General features: G+C 41.7%; 1 protein-coding gene across 1 annotated transcript in view; it reads left to right on the forward strand.

Annotated features, from left to right (window-relative positions):
- The window catches only part of SPTLC2 (serine palmitoyltransferase, long chain base subunit 2), a 95,526-nt gene extending 77,625 nt beyond the window's left edge, over nucleotides 1–17,901 (forward strand). The window contains exons 10-12 of the mRNA XM_012724636.1: nucleotides 3,896–4,031; nucleotides 6,494–6,623; nucleotides 13,062–17,901. Of these exons, the coding sequence (XP_012580090.1) occupies nucleotides 3,896–4,031; nucleotides 6,494–6,623; nucleotides 13,062–13,181 (386 nt within the window). The 3' untranslated portion in view covers nucleotides 13,182–17,901. The remainder of the gene's footprint in view (nucleotides 1–3,895; nucleotides 4,032–6,493; nucleotides 6,624–13,061) is intronic.
- The last annotated feature ends 4,860 nt before the right edge of the window (nucleotides 17,902–22,761 follow it).

Genomic DNA, 22,761 nt, shown 5'->3' on the forward strand with positions numbered 1-22,761 from the left:
AAAAAAAAAAAATACCAGAAATTTAAAAAAAAAATCTATTTTATTACCAAACAGTTAAATCCTTCAAAATTTGAAAAATACATTATTTGTTGGTATGGTATAGAAGAAAAAGCATACGACTGGAATCCAAAAAATTTTCATCTGCTTCCTACTAAATGAAATGTCTTGGAGGAAGTAAATTAATATCCATATGCTTATTTCTTTTTATGTGAAATGTAAGTAGGGAGAGGGTCATGGCTAACCCCACCAAACCTGCCCACTCTAAATAGGTTCTGCCATCCACTGCATCAAGACAAGACATATAAGACCTTTAATGGAAAGGCACTTTAGTACAATTAATGTGCAATATAGAAGAGACAAAGAATATAGTAAATCAAACACCTGAAGTTACCCATCCTCATGTGGGTAAAAGTCCACCCAAAAGGGATTGGCCCAAAGCAAGACCTGAATGCTAGACACAAGTGTAAAGCACTTTCTGGTCGGACCCATAGGAAAGGGTCAGAAATGGCCAGAGCAAAATCAAAATCAAGATAAACACTACCATACTCAGTCTCCCCACGGGTGTCTCATCCACATCTGTCTCACCCATATCTGTTTCACCCACATCTGTTTCAACCATCCCAGGGCCAAGAAACAAGAGCCGCTTCTTCACAGTCTCTCTGCTCCATGTGCCTCCCTCAGGGCTCCTCCTGGCTCCCTGTCCTCCTTCCTTCCTCTTCAGTCTCCTCTCCAGATTCTTCTCTTCCCTGCTCAGCAATACCCTCCTTTTGTGTGGGACAAGGAACCAGGAACCTCCCCTTTTACTGGGGACTCCCCTGTTACATTACCACATCCGTCTCCAGCAACTAGAGCAAATGAAACGATTAGTAGGTAATTGTTGTGATCCTTCCTTATTAGGGTGTGACTGGGATGATTAGATGTATATTTAGGAAAGAACTCTCTTAATGTGAACCTTATAGTTGCCGAAATGAAGGTTAAAATCTCAATTCTTACGCTCAGTAATACATGAACAGTTAAGTTGCTAAGTGTGTCTGCTTGGCAAGAATTAAAAGTTGCTGCAGTATTCCAAGTCCTTTGTTTCCACGCTGCAGCTAAACTTGAGGTGGAGTAGATGCCACCCCAAGAAACTACTGTCTTTACTCATCCATAAGAGCTAACCCCTTATCCATTAAAGTTCTGTCATGAGATTAGAGCCGTTCAGCTCATCTTCAAGGTCCACTTCTAGTTCTCTACAACAGTGGTTGCTTCCTCCACTGAAATCTTGGACCCCTTAGAATTATCCACAAATATTGGAATAAATCTATTTCAAACTCCTGTTGTTGATATTTTAACCTCTCTTGAATCATGAATGGTCTTAGTGGCATCTAAATGATGAATCCTTTCCAGGTTTTCCATTGATTTTACCCACATCCGTCAGAGGAACCACTGTCCTGTAACAGTTGTAGCCTTAAAATGTATTTCTGAAATAATAGGACTTGAAAGTTGAAATTACTTCTTGATTCATGGACTGCAGAAGTGGATCTTGTCAGCAGGTCTAACAACATTCATCTTTGTACATTTCCATTGGAGTCCTTCATCGTGTGCCCTCTTCCCTCCGAAGGGATGGAGCATACTTACAATGCATTTAACACCCCTGTGTGCTAAACATGCTTATTTCTGGCCCCTTTCTGTTCGCCTTTTCACCTGAAGGCAATCATATTTCCTACTTTAAATGCCTAGAATGTTTTTATTGTATGTCAGATTTTTTCATAATTGTGCACAATTTTGTTGTATTCCTTTAGGTAATATTGGACTTTGTTTTTGCAATTAGTTAGGTAATTTTGGGACTTCTTTTAAACTTTTTGGGGTGGATCCAGAGCACCTTTTAGTCTAGGGCCGAATTAGTTCTCTGCTGGTATTGTGATACCTTCTGCTGTCTTTCCACTTTGTTGGGTATAGGTACAAACTACTCTCCATATTTTAAGCATTGGGAATTTTGGTTAATCGTTCTGCTTTCTGGTTGATCTCCCCCTTGACAATTTCTCCTCATGTGTGCAGACCAGCAGTCTGCTTTGGGTTCAGGGGAACCCTCTGCAGGTCTCCGAAGCTGTCTCTTTGTACCGCGCTCCTCCTTGAATACTGCTCAGCTAATTCTAGCCACATTTGCCTTCCAACTCAATTTCTGGTGTCCTCAACTGATAAAATTTAGTAGCTTTTCCTTCCCAGAATGCCAACCAGGGTCTTCCCTAGAGTACTCTTGCAGGTACACAGGCACCCCTGCAGGCCACCCAGGCACCCTTGTCCCTCTTTTCCCCATCAGCGCAGTGCAACACTGCTTGAGCTCCAGGGCCCAAAAACTACTGTCTTATATACTTTATCCAGTTTGTGCTGATTACAGCAAGAAAGTAAATCTGGTTATTGGTACTTGGTCTGGGTCCTTTCTCCTTAATGTAGAGTGAGCCTGTATTGGTTCTAGGAAAAAACTAGACACGTGGCCATCTGTTCTCAGCCACCCTAAATGTAGCACAGTTTTGTGTCCTTTTTATTATTTCTAGAGCTCATACTAATTAAACTAATTTGAACTTGAGTGTTATTCACTGGTTAGTTTGAAATTATTTACAGAAAGTATTAATTTGGGGTTATGTGTGGCAAACTGACCTAGAGTAACTTCACATCAGTGATGGACATGTTGTATTCTAACCTAAGGATGTTGTGAACCATCCATATCTCTAATTCCTTTATTGTTTGAACTGTGTAATGTTTATTGTTCTTTAATACGAATTTGCTGACTTTATAATTTATGTAAGAAAATGACTACAATCTTTTCTTAATTGTGAGCATTCATAGCTTGCAAAGACCATAAAATAGTTCTTAGACCGTTGCAATGTGATCTTTAGAATACATGGTTTATTCCAGTACAAGAGCAACTGTTGGGATATCTTTTTGTAGATTGACCTGCCGTAAAATTAAAACCTCCCAAATATTTTGTAAATTAGCAATTAGAGAAATGTTTTAGTCCACTTGGGTTTTAGGGAAGGTGAACAAAGCAAGATTAAAAATAAAGTTTTAAGGACTCCCTGGTGGCATAGGGGGTTAAGTCTCAGCACTATGAAGCTGTCTCTAGCCATTGCAGCTCAGGTTTGAACCCCCGACACGGAGCTGACCCACATGGTGCAACAGACCTCCTGACCTGCCGGCTGCTCCCCTCAGCAGTGTATTTCAGTAGATCTTCCTGTTCTGCTCTCTACTCTATCTCTGGTGGATCATCTCTCTCACACACACACCCTTCTAACCTACACCCCAGTTTTTGTATGCATGAATGGATAAATCTTTAAAAAAAAGAAGTAAGGTTTTACATTATTATGGCTATACTACTGCTGTCTGATAGGAATGTTGTGAAAGTTGTAATATAAAATAAAATGCCTATGAGGTAAATTTGAGGTTCTAAATGGTTACGCCTCTGGTCTTTGTGGTATTATTTATAGCATAGTTACTTGGAGTGAATGTTGCAATCAAAGGAACTAGATTCTAGTCTCCAGACTAGTCACTGTGCCACTTAACTGTGACTATAGACTCTTGTGTACTTACTGCATTTTGTGAGAGTCTCTTAGCCTGTGAGATGAAAGTGATGATAAACCTCCATCCTGGTGCCAAAGGTGGGGGGCATTATGTGAGAGGGTGGCGAGGAAAGTGAGGCTGCTGATGTACCATAGAAATTTTAGTCATTAAACTTTATTTTGTGTGTTAATATAAAATTCGGCAGAATGCACAGCAAGGTATAGTTGTTATACTCTATGCTGTTTACTGTGTTGAAAAAAATAGATAGCACTGACTAAACAGATTGGAGATAAGGAGAGTACTGTCTTCTTTACACATTTTTCTTAGTATTATTTTGTTTTCCCATCTCACGTTCCAGGCAAAGAGTGTGTGCAACAGTTAGCAGAAAACACCAGGTATTTCAGGAGACGTCTGAAAGAGATGGGCTTCATCATTTATGGAAATGAAGATTCTCCAGTGGTGCCTTTGATGCTCTACATGCCAGCCAAAATTGGGTAAATTTTGTTGTCTATTATAGAGCAGTCTCTCATTAGACTTAAGGTTTCTGTTATATGAGACTAGACTATATGTATTTTGTAATGAAAAATTGTCTTGGCCCATTTTGTTAACCTTCATTTGTTAGATATGAATCAATAGTGGATTCCACTTAAATAGTGGCTTCCTCTTTATAAATTAGTTGTTGGTGCCATTAAACAAACATTTGAGCTTAATGTACTCTTCCAGCTTCATTTATAGGTTAGTGCAAAAGCCCTGTCCATTGGCACTTATATTCTAGTTGGCCACGAGTCCGATTTTGTAATATGTTAGAAGATGTTAAATGCTAGGAGGAAAAATAGACCAAGATAGGGAGGTTGGGGAAGCTGCACAGGCAGGCAAAGTTACAGTATGATATGTGGTGGCAGGGTATTATGCCTCACTGGGCAGGGAAGATGACAGACAGGTAAAGACCGGAAGGAACTGACAGGGCTAGCCACTGGAGTAGAGCTTCTGTGCAGCTGTAACACGGAAGCAGCATGCTATGCCAACGCGGGCTGAAGTGCAGTGCCCAAGGGAAGGAGTGGCTGAGCAGCTCCTTCTGCCCACTTGTGTGTATGCAAACAGTCTTTACTTTTCTTTCCCTTTCTATAGTAAACTGTGCTTTAGCATACTTGTTTTTGAAAAGATTGCCATGAGGTTAGGCCTGTTGTTGCATATTAACCAGATGTGCACATTACAACCTTCTTTAGCTTGTGCTTGTGCAAGAGAATGGAGTGGAATACAATTATTTACAAAATAACTATATGCGGAATTGCAACAGAGTTGTAAAGTAAGGGAGTTCTGTGCTTGCTAAAGGTTTGGGAGAGGAAGGAAAGACATCTTTTTAGATTGCTAACTTCTGACCGGGTTATACTGAATTTATTAAGAGAGCAGATGTTTTTTACTCGTCTTTCAATCATCAGTGCCCACCACTGAGTCCTCGGGACTCGGGTTTCTTCAAGTGAAGAGTTTAGGAGAGAAAATTTTAAGTCAGGGAATATGGTGGAAGTATGGTGAATCCAAAAATAATGGGAGGAAAATGGGAGAAAGGTACTTACTGAGGGAAAAAAGAACAACTCAGAAGGGAGGGAAATGCACGGGACTATGGTGGTGGCACAGGGGTGATTTGGTGATGGGAAACCCATGGGGATTACAATTGAGATGAAAAAAAAAAATGTGAAAAATGATGTAAAAATAAACTTTTTAATAAAAAAAAAAATCTCTTTCCAAACAAAAAAAAAAAAAAAAAAGAACAACTCAGATTTCAACAGGATGTTACATGGCAGTGGGGATTGGGAAATTAATAAAGCAGAGGTGCAAGATTTTTCTTGTTTTGCTTTAATTGCAGTTATCATAAATAAATCTGAAGAATTATTAGATTTGGAGGACTCAATGTAGAATCCATTCTTTAAAGGGCTATATCTATTCTACACAGGTGAAATTGACCACACATTTTAACTAAGTGAGATTTAGAGGGAGTGCAAAAGAATTGGGATAAAGAACTTCGGTTTGAGAGCTGATGGTAAAGGACAATGGGCTCGTCCTCTGGCAAAGGAAGGACACTGGTGACAGTGTACTGGTACTCAAATAGGGGACGGCTGGCACTGATGTAATTAGTCATGTGTTGTGATTAGTCATTAGTTACATGGTGCAAATGTAACTAAGTGTGCCAGGTTTTTTTATTCTCAAACAAATGCTGTACACAGCTTTTGTGTATAGGGGAAAGTCAAAAAGGAATAGGACATGTGAACAAGAGGAAAAATACAACCACATAATTTAGTAAGAGACAAAATTAAATGAAAGTTGCAATTGCTTTGTCTAAACACAGTGCAAATGTGGCGTAAGGTTACATGGCACCTGTTTGGCTTTGGGTAGAGTGTTAAACAAGAATTGTATAGTCTGAGTAGTCAGGTGAAGCCAGAGAGTGAGCTGGCTTCTCAAACACCAAAGGAAACCCTGAATTCCAAAAACAGTGTGACACCCAAATGATCAAAGAAACATCTGGTCTGGATGGCTAGTGCTAGTCAGCCAATTCTGTCAGCAGAAAGATGCCCATATCAGGAGGTCCTTGAGACTGTTCTAAATCATCAAGCCTAACATTTCGAGGCCCATGTTTTAAACCCAGTTTGTTTTGAAGCCCTCTCAATCACCGTTACTTGTTAGGAACATTCTTTAAGTAACTGCGAGTTACTGTAGGCATGCCATGTTAAAAGTTGGTCTCTGCCAATTCTCTTCTATCACCTCTGTGAAGAAAACCATTTGGGAGAAGACCAGCTTAGGGTTAAATAAAAGAAGTCAGGGGAAATTTTAAAAGAAGTTAGGGGAAATTCCTAAAAGAGGTTTCCAATGACTGTGTATACCCAAGAGTTTTGATCATTCAGGACTACAAGACCTTTGTACTGTGTGCTGTGTTACTACTTGGATTTGTCTTCCTTTGTAGCGCCTTTGGGCGGGAGATGTTGAAGCGGAATGTTGGTGTGGTTGTGGTAGGATTTCCTGCTACTCCGATTATCGAGTCCAGAGCCAGGTTTTGTCTGTCTGCAGCACACACCAAAGAAATACTCGATACTGTAAGTAAATACCCTTTACTCTGGTGTAAATATATCCTATACTGAAGGTCACCTATGTACCAGGTGAAATTAATCATCTCCTGATCCTCATGTTCTTTGAGTATCTGATGTATTTATGGACAAAGAAGAGGGTTACACAGTGATGCTTAAAATATTCCTATTTACAAACAAATTGCCTGTCAGCCTCTCCCACCAGACCATGTGTGGTAGGGCTTTGTGGGATTTTCCAGCTTTATCTTGTTGTTACCCTCTCCTCAGTATGCAACTACACAATTCTTTTTCTACTCTGAGCTCTCTTGTATGTTGTCTGTCTCTAGGATTTTCTCTTCTTGAACCTTCACTTTCCTCAGTTTGACTTATTTACCACATTTCTACTTAAAAGAAACTTGCTTAAGGGGCTCAAACCTTCTTACTAGATGTGTCCTTGGAGCCTTAAGATGCCCTCTGTAAACTGTAACTGTACTTAATGGTAACCTTCTCAGTTAGATCAGTCTTGAGCCTGAGGACTGTGTCTGTTGCCTACCACACATAAGTGTCAGACACATAGTAGGTGTTCATAATTATCACTGAATTTAATTATTTGTAGTCTTTCAATCTAGTTTCATCTCTTGATTGTCTCTCAGTATGCTATTATTTCACAACTAAAATTTCAGACTTTCTAGGCTGTGAAACATGACATTGCATCAAATCAATTGTAGGAATTATTCATTAATATATTGGAGAACTTCAGTTTTAAGAATATTATAAAAGTTTATTATATTAATTTAATTGACATTTTCTATTTCTGAATAGCAGAAATGATTTTTTTCTTCTCTGTACATAACAAAATGTAAACAAGTATAAATATATTCTTAATCACATTCTAACACTATGAAATTCGATTTAATGTATTGTTACTATATCTTTATTTTGATTGTATCAATTTTTTTAATTCAGTTTTTCCCATTTCTCACCTGTCTTACTGGTAAATTTCTTCGTCGATTTTTATTTAATCCAGTAAACTCAGCTTTTCCACCTTTGTACTCTATTTGGATGTTTAGGAGTCTGGACATGGCTTTAAAAATGTTTATCATTAAAAAATGTTTATCATTACAAGCAGTGACTATAATCACTGTTTCCTAATAACAGATTTGTTACTTACTGAGCACTGCATATGTCCGTGAAAGAATTTAAATACAAGTAGGAGACCTAAGCAGATTTCAGTTGTCAACAGTAGGCTTGCCAATTAAGAATTATAATCCTTTTCAGAGAATGTACTTGAGGAAATTTTTGACTATGTTTTCCATTTACTTTTTTTTTTAAAACATTGAGTATATTTTTTGAAACCAGAGGTTGATTGAAGTCATTTTATCTTGTAATGTTTTGTGCAACTGAATGTGAATATTTTGAGGTATAAACTGATTTGCACTTAATAATGGTCCATGTGACTTTTTTTTTTAGGTTTACTTATGCGTATAGAACTGGGGTACAGGCCAGAGGTTCAGGGGTGGTGAGAGGCTTCACCAGAGACAGAGTGGGGAGAAGAACAGGCTAACTGATGAGACACTGCTAAGGGGAGCAGCGAGAGGGGTCAGGAGAGGTCTGCCGCGCCATGTGGATCACCTCCAGGGCTGGGGATTGAACTCATGTTGAAGTGGCTTTAGCTTCTTAGTGCTGTGCTTTAACCTGCTGTGCCTCCAAGGAGGGCCTGTGTGACATGATTTTATGTGTAGAAAATGCCATGAAGTCGACCCAGAAAAACCTACTGGAGCTAATAAAGACATTTAGCAGCATTGAGGAATGAAAGATCATTACATAAAAATTAGTGTTTTTGTACAACAACAATAAACAGTTGAAAAGGAAATTTAGAAAATTTCATTTGTGATAGTATCCAGAAGACAATATCTAGGGATGACTTTAAGAAAGGACATAAAAGATTTGCATATTAAAAATTCTAAAGTGTGGCTGAAAAAAATATTTAAATAAATGGAAAGGTATCATATGTTCACAAATTAGAAGAATTAATGTAGTTATGAAGACAGTACGGATACTTGTAAATCCAAGGTAATCCCTGACTACATTCCAGCGGCCTTTTTGTAGAAAAATGGGAAAAGCTGAACCTGAAATTCATATGGAACTTTTCATATGAAACAAAACAGTAATGCAAAGAAAATCAAAGCTGGAGGATTCTGAGTTCCCCACTTCAAAATTAAATACAAGCCTGTAGTAGTTAAAAAGAGTTTATTACTACCATTAGGGTAAGTATATAGACCAAGGGAATAGAATTGACAGTTCACAAATAAATCCAAGCATCTATGACCACACTGATTTTCAGCAAGGGGGCCAAAACTAGTCAATGGGAAAAGTAAATGGTACTGGACAAGTAGATAGCCACATGCAAAAGGAGAAAGCTGACCCTTCACAACACAGATTAAAATATTACACTAAGGCCCTCCCAGGTGGCATGCGAATTAAATGTCCAGGCTATCAAGCTAGCGCCAGCCATTGTGCCATGAGTTGGATCCCCAGCCAGGGTGCTGACCCACATGGAGCAGCAGACGTCTTCTGTCTCACCTGCTGCTCCCCTCAGCAGTGTATTTCAGTAGATCCACCTGTTCTGCTTTTCTCTCTCTCCTACACACCCATACACCCACACCCTACCCCTCTACCTACACCCAGTTCTTATATGCATAAATAAATATAATCTTTTAAAAAAATATTGCCAAGCATAGAAGTCTACATTTAAGTGAAATATCTAGAATAAGAAGATCCATAAGGTCAGAAATTAGATAGGTGATTATAGAGGACTGGGGGGAGGTAGGGATGAGGATTGATTGATGTGAAAACAAGGCTTCTTTTTTAAGGTGATACTGCTTTAGAATTAGATACTAATGAATTCAGTCAAAAAACTGAATATACTAAGAAACGCTGATTTGTACACTTTTAAAAGGTGAATATTGTGGCATGTGAATTGTATCTCCGTAAGCTGTAAGAATCAGGATACAGCTGTCCTCAGATATTCCTTTATTCAAGAACCTTCTGACCCCTCCAGTTAACATGTTTTCTTCTTAAGAATGTTCCATACTTGCGATGCACCTGCTTAATGTAGGCTAGTAACAAGTGGTGACATTTGTGATGGCTCTTTATTCCCATTTTAACCACCAGGTAACCCTGAATAATAGCTAGCAGTTTCTAGTCACAATTTTATCTTCTGTGTAAGAAAAACTTACTCATCTGAAATGTTTGGTGAGATCAGAGGAAATCTTATAATCTAGATCCCCCTAGGCTACTGTGGGTTTTTTCTGTCTCTGTTCATTTTCTTTTTTACATTGATGAAAACATTAAGTTCTTCTGAAGTCAGAATTCATAAATGTCCTTTACTTTGTGATCTTAGTAAGTTGTGTGTTGTTTTAAATTAATACTATATCAGAGGTCAAGGATAAATGGTTAATAGGGCCTCCCAGCTGAAATTCAATCTGAAATTGCTTCCATATGGAGCTTTCAGTTAAATGCCTTCTCAAAAGTACCACTATTCTGATAGCATATTGATGTCCAACTCCTGTTTGCTTTTTATATATCTCACATTTGAAGTGAAGGGTATTTTTCTCTTACTACAATACATAAGGAAATGTTATTTTTCTTTCCCTACCCCTTCCCCTTCCCCCCCTGAAATGTTATTTATTGATGAATTTTTTACTCTGCAAATACCAGCTTTAAAAGTTAGATTTAAGAATGAATTTAACAGATAAATGAGATAAGTATATCTCAATAATAATTAACTGGCTCCCTTTTCTGAACTGGAAAATACTTTAACTTGGCACTGTGACCCTAGAATGAGTGTGGGATATGAGTGGAGTCACACTCAGGCCTCAGGTTTCCCTCGAGCCTCACTGGCCAGTAGTCTGACCCAGCTGTGGCACCAGTGGGGCCGTTGTCCGGGAGGGTTTGGGGTTAGGCCCAGGTAGCGTCCGCAGGTGTTTAGGGAGTGAGGTGCAGGCTGGAGAACTGCTATGTGGAAAACTGCATCCGTAACCTGTACTCAGTGCTTTTATTGGGATTCCAGAATCTTTGTTCTGTTCCATGGATCTCTCTTTGAGTGGTATCTGGGGCTTAGAGTTCCTTACATTTTTTTCTTAAAATTTCTGACCACATATCCTCTGTTTTGGGATTATTTTTACTTTGGCTCTCACTGCTGCTTTTTGGGAACATTAACTCTCAACTGACTGGTTCATGTACTTTCCTGTATGTTTTTATGTATCCAGTGACTTTATTTTAAAATACAAAGACAAAACTATTCAAAGATTACACGTCCAGCAGGTAGTGCAAGTTCAACAATGGAGGGGAGACTCGTTATTTCACGACTTGCCTCAGACTCAGCATTTGAACACTTTTATAAGAAACATATTTTCTTTGAAAAATCACCAAGCAGCTTTCACAAAAAAACGTTTTTTTGTTAGTTTAATTGCAGTAACATTTTCAATATTCGCAGGTTGGAAGTGTAGGCTCTCCCACTTCAGGTGTTGTTACCACCCCACAGCCCCACAGTCCATTGTGCTTTAGCCTCTGTTCTCACCCCTGCTTTTTCTCCTTCCTTCTCTTTGTCTCAGTTTTAGTCGGTTTTCTTTCTTTTTTTTTAAGATTTATTTACTTATTTATGCATCAGAGAACTGGGGTGTGGGCCAGAGATGCCCGGGGGGGGGGGTGAGAGCATTCCCAGAGACAGAGTGGGGAGCAGAACAGGCAGATCCACTGAAATACACTGCTGAGGGGAGCGGCGGGTGAGACAGGAGAGGTCTGCTGTGCCATGGGGGTCACATCCCTGGCCAGGGATCAAACTCAGGCCATAGCAGTGATGTCTCTGAGACTTAACCCCCCGGCCACCATGAAGACCTGTGTTTGTCAGCTGTATAAGATTTGTTGCTAATTTGGCTTTATCTCCATCCCTTTGCTTGATTCCTTTGTATTCTATCTATAAGGGACACCATCCAGTATTTCTCTCTGCCTAACCCCCTCCTGTTTTATACATGTTGTTACAAACGGCAGAATTTTGGTTTTGGTGTGTTGATAGCTGAGTAGTAGTTAATCTTCTTGATCTCATCTACATTGGGCATTTAGGTCATTTCTGAAGTTCAGCTGTTGTAAATAGTGCTGCAGTGAACATAGGAATACAGGTTTCCCTTCAAATTGGTGTTTTTGTATTTTTTGGGTAGATAGCTAGGCAGGAAGTCACTGAGTCGAATGGCTCATAGACGTTTCGTCTTTGTAGAACCATCCACACAGCACTGCAGAGACGCTGACCGGCCGGCTCTCCCGGCAGCGGTGTAAGGGTCTCCTTTGGCTCCTCGACACTCCCAGCACTTGTTTTGGACCCTTTTGATCTGGGCCGTCCTCCCACATGTCTTTGCTGTCTCGTGACTTTGATTTGCATTTCCCTGGCAATAAGTGATGATAAACATTTTTTTAATGTGTGATGGCCGCGTCTCCCACATACCTTTGTCATTCTCTGTCAGCTTGCTCCCTAGTTATTGACAGTACACACACATGACAAGATCCTCTGAGGTCCTATCTGGACCTCTCAATTTATTCTTCCAGAGCAAAGCAGGGAACTTCCTTCGAAGCCAGCTTCCTGATAAATCCCCAGACAATCAAGAAAGTTTAGGGTCCCCCTGGTGGCATAGGGGTTAAAGTCTCAGTGCTATGAAGCTATTACCAGCCACTGCTCTGTGAGTTAGCTCCCTACCCAGGGAGTGACCCCCATGGCATAGCAGACTTCTCCTGTCTAGCCTGCTGCTCCCCTCAGCAGTGTATTTCAGTAGAGCCACCTATTCTGCTCCCCACTCTGTCTCTGGGGAATCCTCTCAGCCCTATCCCATACCTCTGGCCTACACTCTAGTTCTTGTACGCATAAATAAATAAAATATTTTTTTTTAAGAAAATTATGGAGAAAAATAAAATCCTCTGTCTTTGGATGATTTTGGAGTATAAAATCAGACCCTAGTTCAAATACCGTTTCCATCCTGTCCTTGCTGCTTTGCCCACAGCTACTATCTTCTTTGCCCACAGCTATTCCTCCAGTAGCTTCCACTTTCATCCTACATTTAGAAAGATGCTCAAGGCAAGTCACCGCATCGATTTTCTGGCAGTGTGGTTATAGAAAAGAGCAAATATTTAATTACAGTAAAAGGAAGAATGACAAATTGTAGATACACGTACATTTTTCCATCAGGCATTTGGTAAATTACACCCTTTGTCCTGCATACCTACTATTCATAGCCCTCTGTCCTGGGCAGCTCAACAGGCAGCTCTTTTCCACGCTGCCCTGCAGTCTGACCCCAGTCAGCATAAGGCCTGAATGGCCCTGCAGAGGAGAACCCTGTCATGACTGCTTGCAGAAAAAGTGCCAGGCATGCCTGCCTCCTAATGGCTCTGACTAAGCTTTGTTCTGTCTGGTTTTTTTAGGCTTTAAAAGAGATAGATGAAGTTGGGGACCTGTTGCAGCTGAAGTATTCCCGGCATCGGTTGGTGCCTCTCCTGGACAGACCCTTTGACGAGACTACATATGAAGAAACAGAAGACTGAGCCTTTTTGGTGCTCCCTTAGAGGAACTCTCCCCCACCTAGGACAGTGTGTGGCCTTTCTGAGCTGTTCCGGGGACCACACTTCGTGGCCGTCTCACATGAAAGACATTTCCTCAGCTGCTGATGGTGGCCACCTCCTCTCTAAATGGCATTTTGTAAATAGTGAAAAAATTACTTCATGTCCTTCCTTTGCTACATTTCACCTTTACCAAAAAGAGGTAGACTCACTTTGCTTTTTTGTCCATTAAAAAAAAATGTTTTCTTTTATAACTATTCTACTTGTGCAGTCACACTGACGCTATCCTGTCTCTGGCTAACCACACAGGCCTTGGTCCTCCCAGCCCATCACTGCAGCCTTGAGGCTCACCTGGCCTCCTCCCTCTGGAGCAAGTGCCTTCCACTTACTTCCAGGCCAGGTCTCAGAGGTCGCCAACTTTGGAATCCTAGTGGTCAACCAGTCGCTGTCCTCCCTTTGTCTTTGGTGTAGACTTTTAAGAACAACAGTTAAGACTAATGTGCTCTAACGCCCCCCTGGCTGGAGCCTCCAGGGCTTGGTCTTGTTCTACCTGCCTTCTCCCTTCACATCAAATATTTTCTGTAATGGTGGCCATTTGAGAGTACATCCAGTTTCTGGGTTCTTCCCACACTGTAACCTAACACTCATTGTTTTTAAAGCACGCACATCCCACCCTGCTCACCCTGTGGTGAAGCTTCCTCTCCCACCTCACTGTGTCCAGAATTGCTTAGGAGAGTGATGGGCACACCTGCCAGAAGATTACCACAGAGGTTTCTTCACGGCTTTCTACTCTTTAAAATAGACAGCTTCTGCCTGGGTCTGGGTCTAGATTAGAATGTAAATTGATAAAGGAAAAAAAAGATAAATCCTCTGCTCAGAAATAATTTCTCATGTTCCTATTTAAGGTTAGAAGTGATTTTTTTTAAACGGACCCATTTAAATATTACTCTTTGACTGTTAACAACATTCTCTTTTATTCTTAATATTCTAATAAGACTATGCTTTTTCTATGCTTGTATCTGGGACATAGGGTCTCTTTGTTTTCCATTACTATTTTTCTTCCTCTCTGTAATATCTAAACACATCTTTTTGCTAAACTGGGATTATCTGTTTGACAGTTTTCATGCCGAGAAAGGGAACCTCTTTCAGAGAGATTTGCTCTGCTTGACCAAAGAGCCAATCTGAAATTTACCATGTTAAATGTTCTTACTTCTTTTCTGCTGACCAAAGCTTCAGTTAATAGAGCTTTTAACTCTCTTATACCCAAGATCAGTTTGTCTTTTAGCAACCTTTAAGTATTATGGGGCACGGATTGGAAACTGAAAGCAGTTTTGGAAAGTAGTCTGTTTTTGAGACCACGCCTCTTGGTAAAGATTCTCAGTGCAAATTCTTCTGGGTATCTGTTATGAGCTGTGGTATGTTGCACAGATGTGTGGATTGGAGGATGTAAGTGTTGCTGCTGTTGGGAAGTTTTCTTTTCATGTCTTGAGTATAAGGTATCTTTGGTCACTCTCAGCATCTGAGAGCTTTAAACCCTTGAAATATTCCAAGGTTTCGTTTTACTTTTTTAAACAATAGAAAGATGACCAGAAGAACCAAGTAGAGATGTAGGGACTATGTTTAGCAGGTACAGAAATAAAGAAGAGATTGTGATAACTAAGTACAATAAAATACATTGCTAACCTTCCCGCATTTCTAGTTCCTCATCATAGAATTCCATTTGCTTTTGCACTACAGTTGCTATTTTAATATTTTGTGGTTTCTAAAAGTCACAGACTTAAAGCAGTGAACTTATCCATTAGTCTTTCTAGTTGGCTTGCATGAAATCACTGCAATACAAAATGTCGGTATGGGCATCCAAAAAAGAAAAAAACATATAAATGCCTTTGCTAGTGCAAAGTTATTTCAGCATAAGTGTAGTTAAGTTACAAGTTTATTTTGAAAAGATAAACTCAGGTGGTCTCCTTGACTTTATCTAAAGAATAAAACATGATCCACACTGACTGTTTCTTCTTGAAAATGTAATATAAATCTAGGGTCCAGTCATATCACAAGAATCATTATTTAACCAAGCACTTGGGGGAATATAAGTATATATAAATACAGTCATTGGGATATGTAGAAATCTGTGCCATGCAAGTATTATTTAGTACATGGTTTGCTGCAGCCTGACTCAGGAATCTGAGAGGATCACACAGGTGTCAGCTGACCGCCAAGACCAAAGTAGAGCCCAGCACTGGCCAGCTGAGCCGTGACTAGTCCTTCCCCCTTCCTCATCCCTCTTTTAGCTGAACGTTGTCTTTGTCTACTTAAGTTTGTAAGACCTCTTTCTGCAGATCACCTCAGAAACCAGGAAGTTTGTGACTAGGGGACACAAAAATTATACAGAAAGAATGGATCAAGTGGAGTAGTGCTTCTCATCCTACCTTTATTTTAAAAGCTCTAACCTAGAATGTGGTGTGTTTATTCTAAAGCAAGTAAATACTGAGAGAGAATTTCAAGGGTCAGGTCTGTGGAGCACTTATTTAACTTGCTGCTTTGCTTTGGAAAATGCCTTCCCTTTAACAGCCTAGCCTCCAGAACCCCAAAGAACTACATGCTCATTTGAGAAAACCAGTACCTTGATCTTTTCATCACCATCTCAGACTTGCATGAGTGAGTGTGGGTTTCCGACGATTGGAACAAGCCACAGGCCCGTGTAGTCACGCTGAGCAGGCTGGCATGTTCATCTGACATTCTCTCAGCGGTGGGGATTAACGATCCCTTCAAGATTTGTCTCCCTCCAGTATTTGGCCTTTCTGTACCTCCCACTTGTCAGTTCCTGGAATTCCACTTCCAGCGATTCTCAGTGCTCTATATGGTGCTGAGCTTGGAGGGTAGCAGGCGATGCCCTGTCTGTTCCTTCTTGGCCCCACATGGCAGGAGCTGGTGCTGTGGGCGGGCTTCTCTCTTCCCTACTTGGGGAACCTCTGTCTAAGTTTTTTTGGACCAGTGCAGTCTAGGATTTGGCAGAATACCAGATTATAATTACTCTTCAGTTTGAAAGCCAGGAGGAAGAATGGCTTAGGCAGAGAGATTTGCTGGCTTCTCTGAGAAGGTGGGGAAACTGATGATATCAGCACTACCTCCCTGGCCCCCGTCTCCGGCCCCTCTTTCTAAACTGATGAGGATCTGCGGCCCCACTCATGCCATAAGCAATGAAGAAAAAGAATTTGGGTAGTTTTGGTTTTGTCGGAATTTGCAGGCATGTGGCAGAACCCCCTAGAGAAAGTTAAATGCAGTTTACCTTCGCCTGGTTCTCTTGTATTAAGAATCACTGTGACCTAATGCCCAGGGTGTCTTTCTTGGTGGTCTAGGAAGCCAAAGTGGGTTTTAAGCTCTTCTTGCTTTAGCCTGTGTGTTTAGAGAAAAGGGGAGAACAGCGATTTTTCTTCTGTCTACCTTCTTGGAGTTCAAGAACTGTCGAGTATTTCATACAGGTAAAATTAGGGTGAAGGGAAGTTAGGAAAGTCAAAGGATTCTTCTTAGCTGTTGAGCAGCTGTTTGCTTAGATGCAGCCCCAAAACCTATAAATATGCTGCTACCCACTTAATGTGGAAGTTCAGTGCCCAGCAGGCACCTCAGTCCATTAAGCCAGTTAATCAAAATTCTTTTCACGTGGAGAAGAGTGTCCCTTCTCAGTTTTATCCACACGAAATGTAATGTCCTGGCTCCTAGCTGGGCGCACATCCCAGGAGCCAGCTTGGAAGTCTGGTTCACCCCTCTCATGCACAGCGGTGGTGCCAGCATGAGCCAGTCGCCCTGTGTGTAGTTGCACAGGGAACACAGTGCCCTTTTGGTTTCCAGTGACTTTGCTGGGCTGAGCTCTGGGGAGGAAACCAAAGGGGCTCACTTGAGCCCTTATTCAAAATGTTTGTCCTGCCTTAACAGGGACTCTGAGGGGGTCACATGCCCAGTGACACTTGAGTGACTCGGTGGGAGGGCTGTGGCCATGGACTTGCTTACTATAGAGTACATGTGACAAATGGCCTTAAACTGTGATTCTCTGTGGCATGATGAGTTATAATAAATTGGCCCTAAAGGATGCAAAGACGTAAAACTAGTTACTGTGTTTTTACTGAAGTAATACCCACAGTTCTGTTCTTTTAAGAGCAACTATGGGGAGGTTGAATGAATGAAAGACAAAAACAAGCACCATTACATGCTACTGTCCTGCCTTGTTGCCATGTGTGACTGTGACCCTTCCAGGCACAAGGAGCCTTGAGCAAAGCCTAGTCATTTAGCCGGGGCCTTCGAAGGAGTGTGGGGTTTATCACTGGCTAGAGTAGAGTGGTAACTTGTCTCCATACTTAGTATTAGGCCTTGTAACCTCTGTGTTAGACCAATGTGGGAATGATAAAACACATTCCTGATGGTTCTTCACATGATACTGGTGGAATCACCCAGAACTTGGGCCAGTAGTCTTGATGATCCCTCTCTGTATCAAGGTAGCTAACATTTAGAGAAGGGGGAAAGAGAATATGAGTAGAAAAATAGCTTACGGGGGAGCTGAGCTGCTTGCTTTGTTGGCCCATAATTTTCCTTTCACCAATTTACCTGTAATCTGGAATTTGCAAGAGGTGCTGTGACAACCCCTCTCCACTGCTGTAATGTTCGTATACTCTGACAGAGAAGGGGAAATGTAAATAAACATTTTTAAATTTCAGTAATGTGTTCAAATGTCGCTCTTTCTCCTTACCCCCATCTCCCTTTTTTTGCTAGATGATGATTTATTTTTTAATTTTGTTGGAAGACTAAAGCTATAAATAGTGGGGTTGGGGTGGTGGTTAGATGTATCCATTTTGAGTGTATATGTTACAAACAGAAGAACTACTCAAAATGACTTAAGAATCATCCCATGCAAATAAATATATTGTTTTGCCCTAATAAAATATTTAGAAAGATACATCTGCCTTGTTCATTCAACCAATAAATATCAACTGCTGCTTCCATGCCAGGCACGGCACTGAACAGACAAGTCAGAGGGGTTTCTACTTCCTAGTAAACAGACAAACACATACACACAAAGTGATGCACACACTAAATGCTAAAGAGTTTGATAAAAGATTGCAACCAGTATCTGGGTTAGCTGTAATCAAGGGAACGAGTTGCTTAAGGAATGGAGGGTCTGAAAGAAAGTTGGTGTGATGAACTTCATGAGCAAGCTGGAGAGTGAATGGTGAGGTAAGACTCGGCTAGCAGGTGGAAGGAGCGGGTGCTACACTGGGCTGTTAAGAGTTTATCTTGGGCGCTGGTGGAAATGTGAAACGTTTACTGAAAAGATAACCACGCGTATGCTTTTGTAGACATTGACAAGCTAATAAAATTTACATGGAAATGTAAGACCTAGACAATCTTGAAAAAAGAACTTAATTACCTGACTCCATAACTCTCTACAAAACTGCAACAATCAAGACTAAACTTGGAATTAGAATAGCCATACAAGTCAGTAGGAGACTCCAGAAATACACCCACTGCTGTATGGGAAATTGACTTTTAACAAAATGCCAAATTAATTCAATGAGGAAAGTATTATCTACTGATGGTGAGACAACTGGACATCTGAGGGGAAATGTGCTTCAACCCATTTACACAATAATCACTCAAGTCATAGATACGAATGTTAAAACTATAAAACTTCTAGAAGAAAACGAAAAATCTGTGACTTTGGGTGAGGCAATGATTTCTTTTGACACTCGAAGAATGGCTCAAAATAATAAACTGAACTTAAAGTGACAACATGTGTCATCAAAGTTTTCTTTCCAGAGTGTATGCAAGTTATTCCATTAAAAAATAGGCAGATTTGCACAAGCACGTCATAGACGAGGTACGTTAATGAATGGCCAGTAATAACGGGGAATACTCAACAGCGTTGATCTTTAGGGAAATGCACCTTCAAACTACATTCAAAGTCTACCATTCAACCACTAGAAAAGCTACACTGAAAAAAAATACAGTGCCAATAGTAGCAAAAATGTGGAAATGCAAAATGAAACAGCCATTTGAGAGAACAGTTTGCAGCAATTGCATTTGACCAAGAGATGTGAACACAAGTCTACTACATAGGACTTGCACGTGCATGTTCACAGCTGCTTTCTTCACAGCCCCAAGCTGGAAATGACCCCCATGCCATCTTGGTGAGTGGATAGATGGATGTAGCATGTCCATTGGATGGTAAGTTACCAGTACCTACAAGATGGACAAACCTGAAACAGGCTGAAGCAGCCAAATAAAGCAATGCATAAACATGACTGTCAGGGGAGGTGCCGTGCCCCCTGCTATGGGGTGCTGAATAGCCAGGTGAAGCTGTGTAACACAGGAGGCAGATGGGCTCTGGGAGAGAGGTGGAGAAAAGAGGAAAGTCTCACTTCCTTCTTGGCTTTGGACTTGGACTGGGGACTGGGAGGAGAGACATGTAGACACTTAGAAGACTGAGACACAAGTGAGAGACATGGGGAGGCCAGCCTTTATCTTAATTTGTATTTTGAGTTTGCTCTTTTCATCCTAGTCTTACCTGGCCCCATTTGCCCCTTTTCTACGGTTCTCTGCCAAAGGTGCCTTGACTTCTGGCAAGTTTAGGGCCTCAGGCACCTCCCTTCCAGCCAACATTGTTTGGCTAGACATTTGGGTAAATGTCCACAGGCGGACTGGGTGTTTTACTTGGAATATTCTTTCTTCTCTCTCTTAAGCACATCAATTCTATTAAAGATCTTTCACACCAATATATTTTGTGCACGTAGATGGCCTGGCCCCTTTAAAGCATGCAAGCTTGGGGTCCCAGGGTACCCCTCTGTCACTCCCTAACAATTCCATTGATTTGAAGTGCTAGAAAGGCATGACTAGCCTACAGTGACAGACAGTATCAGTGGTTGCCAAGAGCAAAGGGTGGAGGGTAGGGATAATCTGATAAAGTTTTTTTATAGAATCATGACTCCAACAAATGGAAAAATGAACATCAATTAAAGATTGCATTGAGCAATTAAGATTGTTCAATAGGAAACATAAAGAGATTGAAAAATATTTAGTCTGGAATAGAGAAATGAATATGCCAGTAAAAATAAAACTTTTTTCTTACACATTTGATGAGAAAAATCAGTTCAACCTCTACAGAACAGGGCAGAATTTGCATTTCTATAGACAGAATTATTTTGTTTTGCTATTACGTTACTGACAACCTACACAATCATTAAAACAGCTCAAAGGCAATCAAAGACTAGACTGGACCACTGAGAAAGAGGTGAGGTGTTGCTTGGCACAGAACCACAGTCTTTCCCCTGCCATGCTCAAAAGGAAATTGGATCACAGGAAGGTTCTCTCTCGTACCTGTGGTGGCTACCCCGGGTAAATTTGTCAAAACACATTGAGCTGTATAAATTAGGCATGTTTATTGTGTAGAAGTAAGTTACATCCCAATGAAATTTATTTAAAGAAGAAAAGATAAGCAGTGGCATTGGAAGGGGATGTGTAAATAAGAGTGGACACAGTGGAGGGGGGCGGTCGGGTTATAACAAACGTCCCAGCAATGTGGAGAAGAGTGGTGGTGACTGACTTGGACACAGGACACATGAATGAACTCATCCCCCTCAAAGTCCAAATTTAATCTTCTGGAAGGTGCAAAAGTTTGATGAAAAAAATACAGCATTAGTTTAGATGTGAATATATTCACCTCCCCCCCCCCATAAAAATCCTAAAAAACAAAGAGGCCATTTGTATTTAGTCTAATGAAAGCCATATGGTATAGCAGGTGCTCAAATAGGTTTCTCCTGGCTGACATCTGAGTGTTACCAATCTAGCACCTTACTAGTTTGTGTACTGCAGAACTTGCAATTTCTGATTCTTTGTCCAAAAAAAATGGGGATTTCACATAGGTCATCCTCGCATAAACCTAATTTAACGCGTTTCTTATTTATGCCTCACATCGTCTCTTCTTCCTCTCCAAACACACACTTCTACAGTTGACAAAAGCACAGAGAGGTTGAAGAATTTGTTCAAGGGGCCTCCCTGGTGCCATAGATTTTAAAGTCTCAGCACTATTAAGTTTTCTCCAGCCACTGCAGCGTGAGTTCGATCCCCAGCCAGGGAGCTGGCCCACATGGTGCAGCAGACCTCTCCTGTCTTGCCCACTGCTCCCCTCAGCAGGGTATTTCAGTAGACCTATCTGTTCTTCTCCCTGTGCTTGTTTATACACCTCACGCCTCTGGCCTACACTCTACCCCAGTTCTTGTATACATAGATAAATTCTTTTTTTTTTAAAGATTTATTTATTTATTTGTACAGAATTGGGGTACAGGCCAGAGATGCAGAGGGTGAGAGGATTCACCAGAGACAGAGTGGGGTGCAGAACAGGCAGATCGACGAAGTACACTGCTGAGGGGAGCAGCGGGCAGGCCAGGAGAGGTCTGCCACGCCATGTGGATCTCCTCCGGGGCAGACAGGGATCGAACTCATGAGGAAGGGGCTTAAGCTTCTTTGTGCTGTGCTTTAACTTGCTGCGCCACTAGGGAGGGCCTAGATAAATTCTTTTTAAAATTAAAAAAAAAAATGTTCAATAATATCAGTTACTTGGTACATTGTTGAATCTGGAATTCAAATCCCAGAGTCCAGACTGCCGAAGAGATTGTGATCCCCGTAACACCCCAAACAAAACACCGCAGGGCCTGGGTTGTGCTTCTGGGGTCAGGAGTTTCTCAGAACTGTTCCATCTCCCAGGAACAACCCCTAACTAAACCCAGAAGCCAAGTTTTACCCGATGCCTGGGTTTCTGGGCCATGCTCCAGCCTCTTCCCAAGGCCTTCTGCGGGGCCTACCTGACCCACCCGGCCTGTCTGCTGACTCTGCACTCCTATTCCCTACCAGCGGGAATGCAGGCTGCTAAGATTGTTCCTGCTTCCCAAAGTTCTTGATCTTTATCCTAAGCCTAGAGGTGTTTTGTTTGGAAGGCGGTGCCTACATCTGAGGATCCCTGCAGGGTCTTGTGGGGGAGCCGGCAGGGCCACTGTCTAAGCGGGGAGTAGGGGACACCCAGAGGCTGAGCAGGAGTGGTCACTCCCTCAAACGTGTTGTCCTTCTGGGAATTTAGCCTCACGTCTGAGTCGCAACTTTCTCCAGGTTTTTGAAGTGCTCTGAGAACGTTCAGAGGAGACTGGGAGCAGGAAGGCAGGTGTTTCCTCGGATCTTCTCCTCCAGCAGGCAGCGCCTGAGGCGAGGGGAGGCGACTGCAGGCCCTACTCCCCTGGCCACTCTGCCCCGAGGTAGAGATAAACATCTGCCCCAGATCGGAAGGGTCCGCGTGGGGCTGCAGCGCGTCCCTCGCCCGCAGTTCCCCGGGCGGCGAGTGCGGCCCCGCGGGGCTGCAGAGCACCCCACTTCCCCCCCGCAGAGGAATTCGCTTGGGGCTGCGACGGCGACAGCAGCGGGGACCGAAGGCGAGGAGGCGACCAGATCAAAAAGCCTCCGCTGGGCCAAGACTGGCCCGGGAGAGCCAAGGAGCCGCCCTCCAAGAGGGCGGGGGACGTCCTGGGCGCCC

The sequence above is a fragment of the Condylura cristata genome, unplaced genomic scaffold, assembly GCF_000260355.1.
Source record: "Condylura cristata isolate star-nosed mole 26May11 unplaced genomic scaffold, ConCri1.0 scaffold00013, whole genome shotgun sequence".
Lineage (NCBI taxonomy): Eukaryota > Metazoa > Chordata > Mammalia > Eulipotyphla > Talpidae > Condylura > Condylura cristata.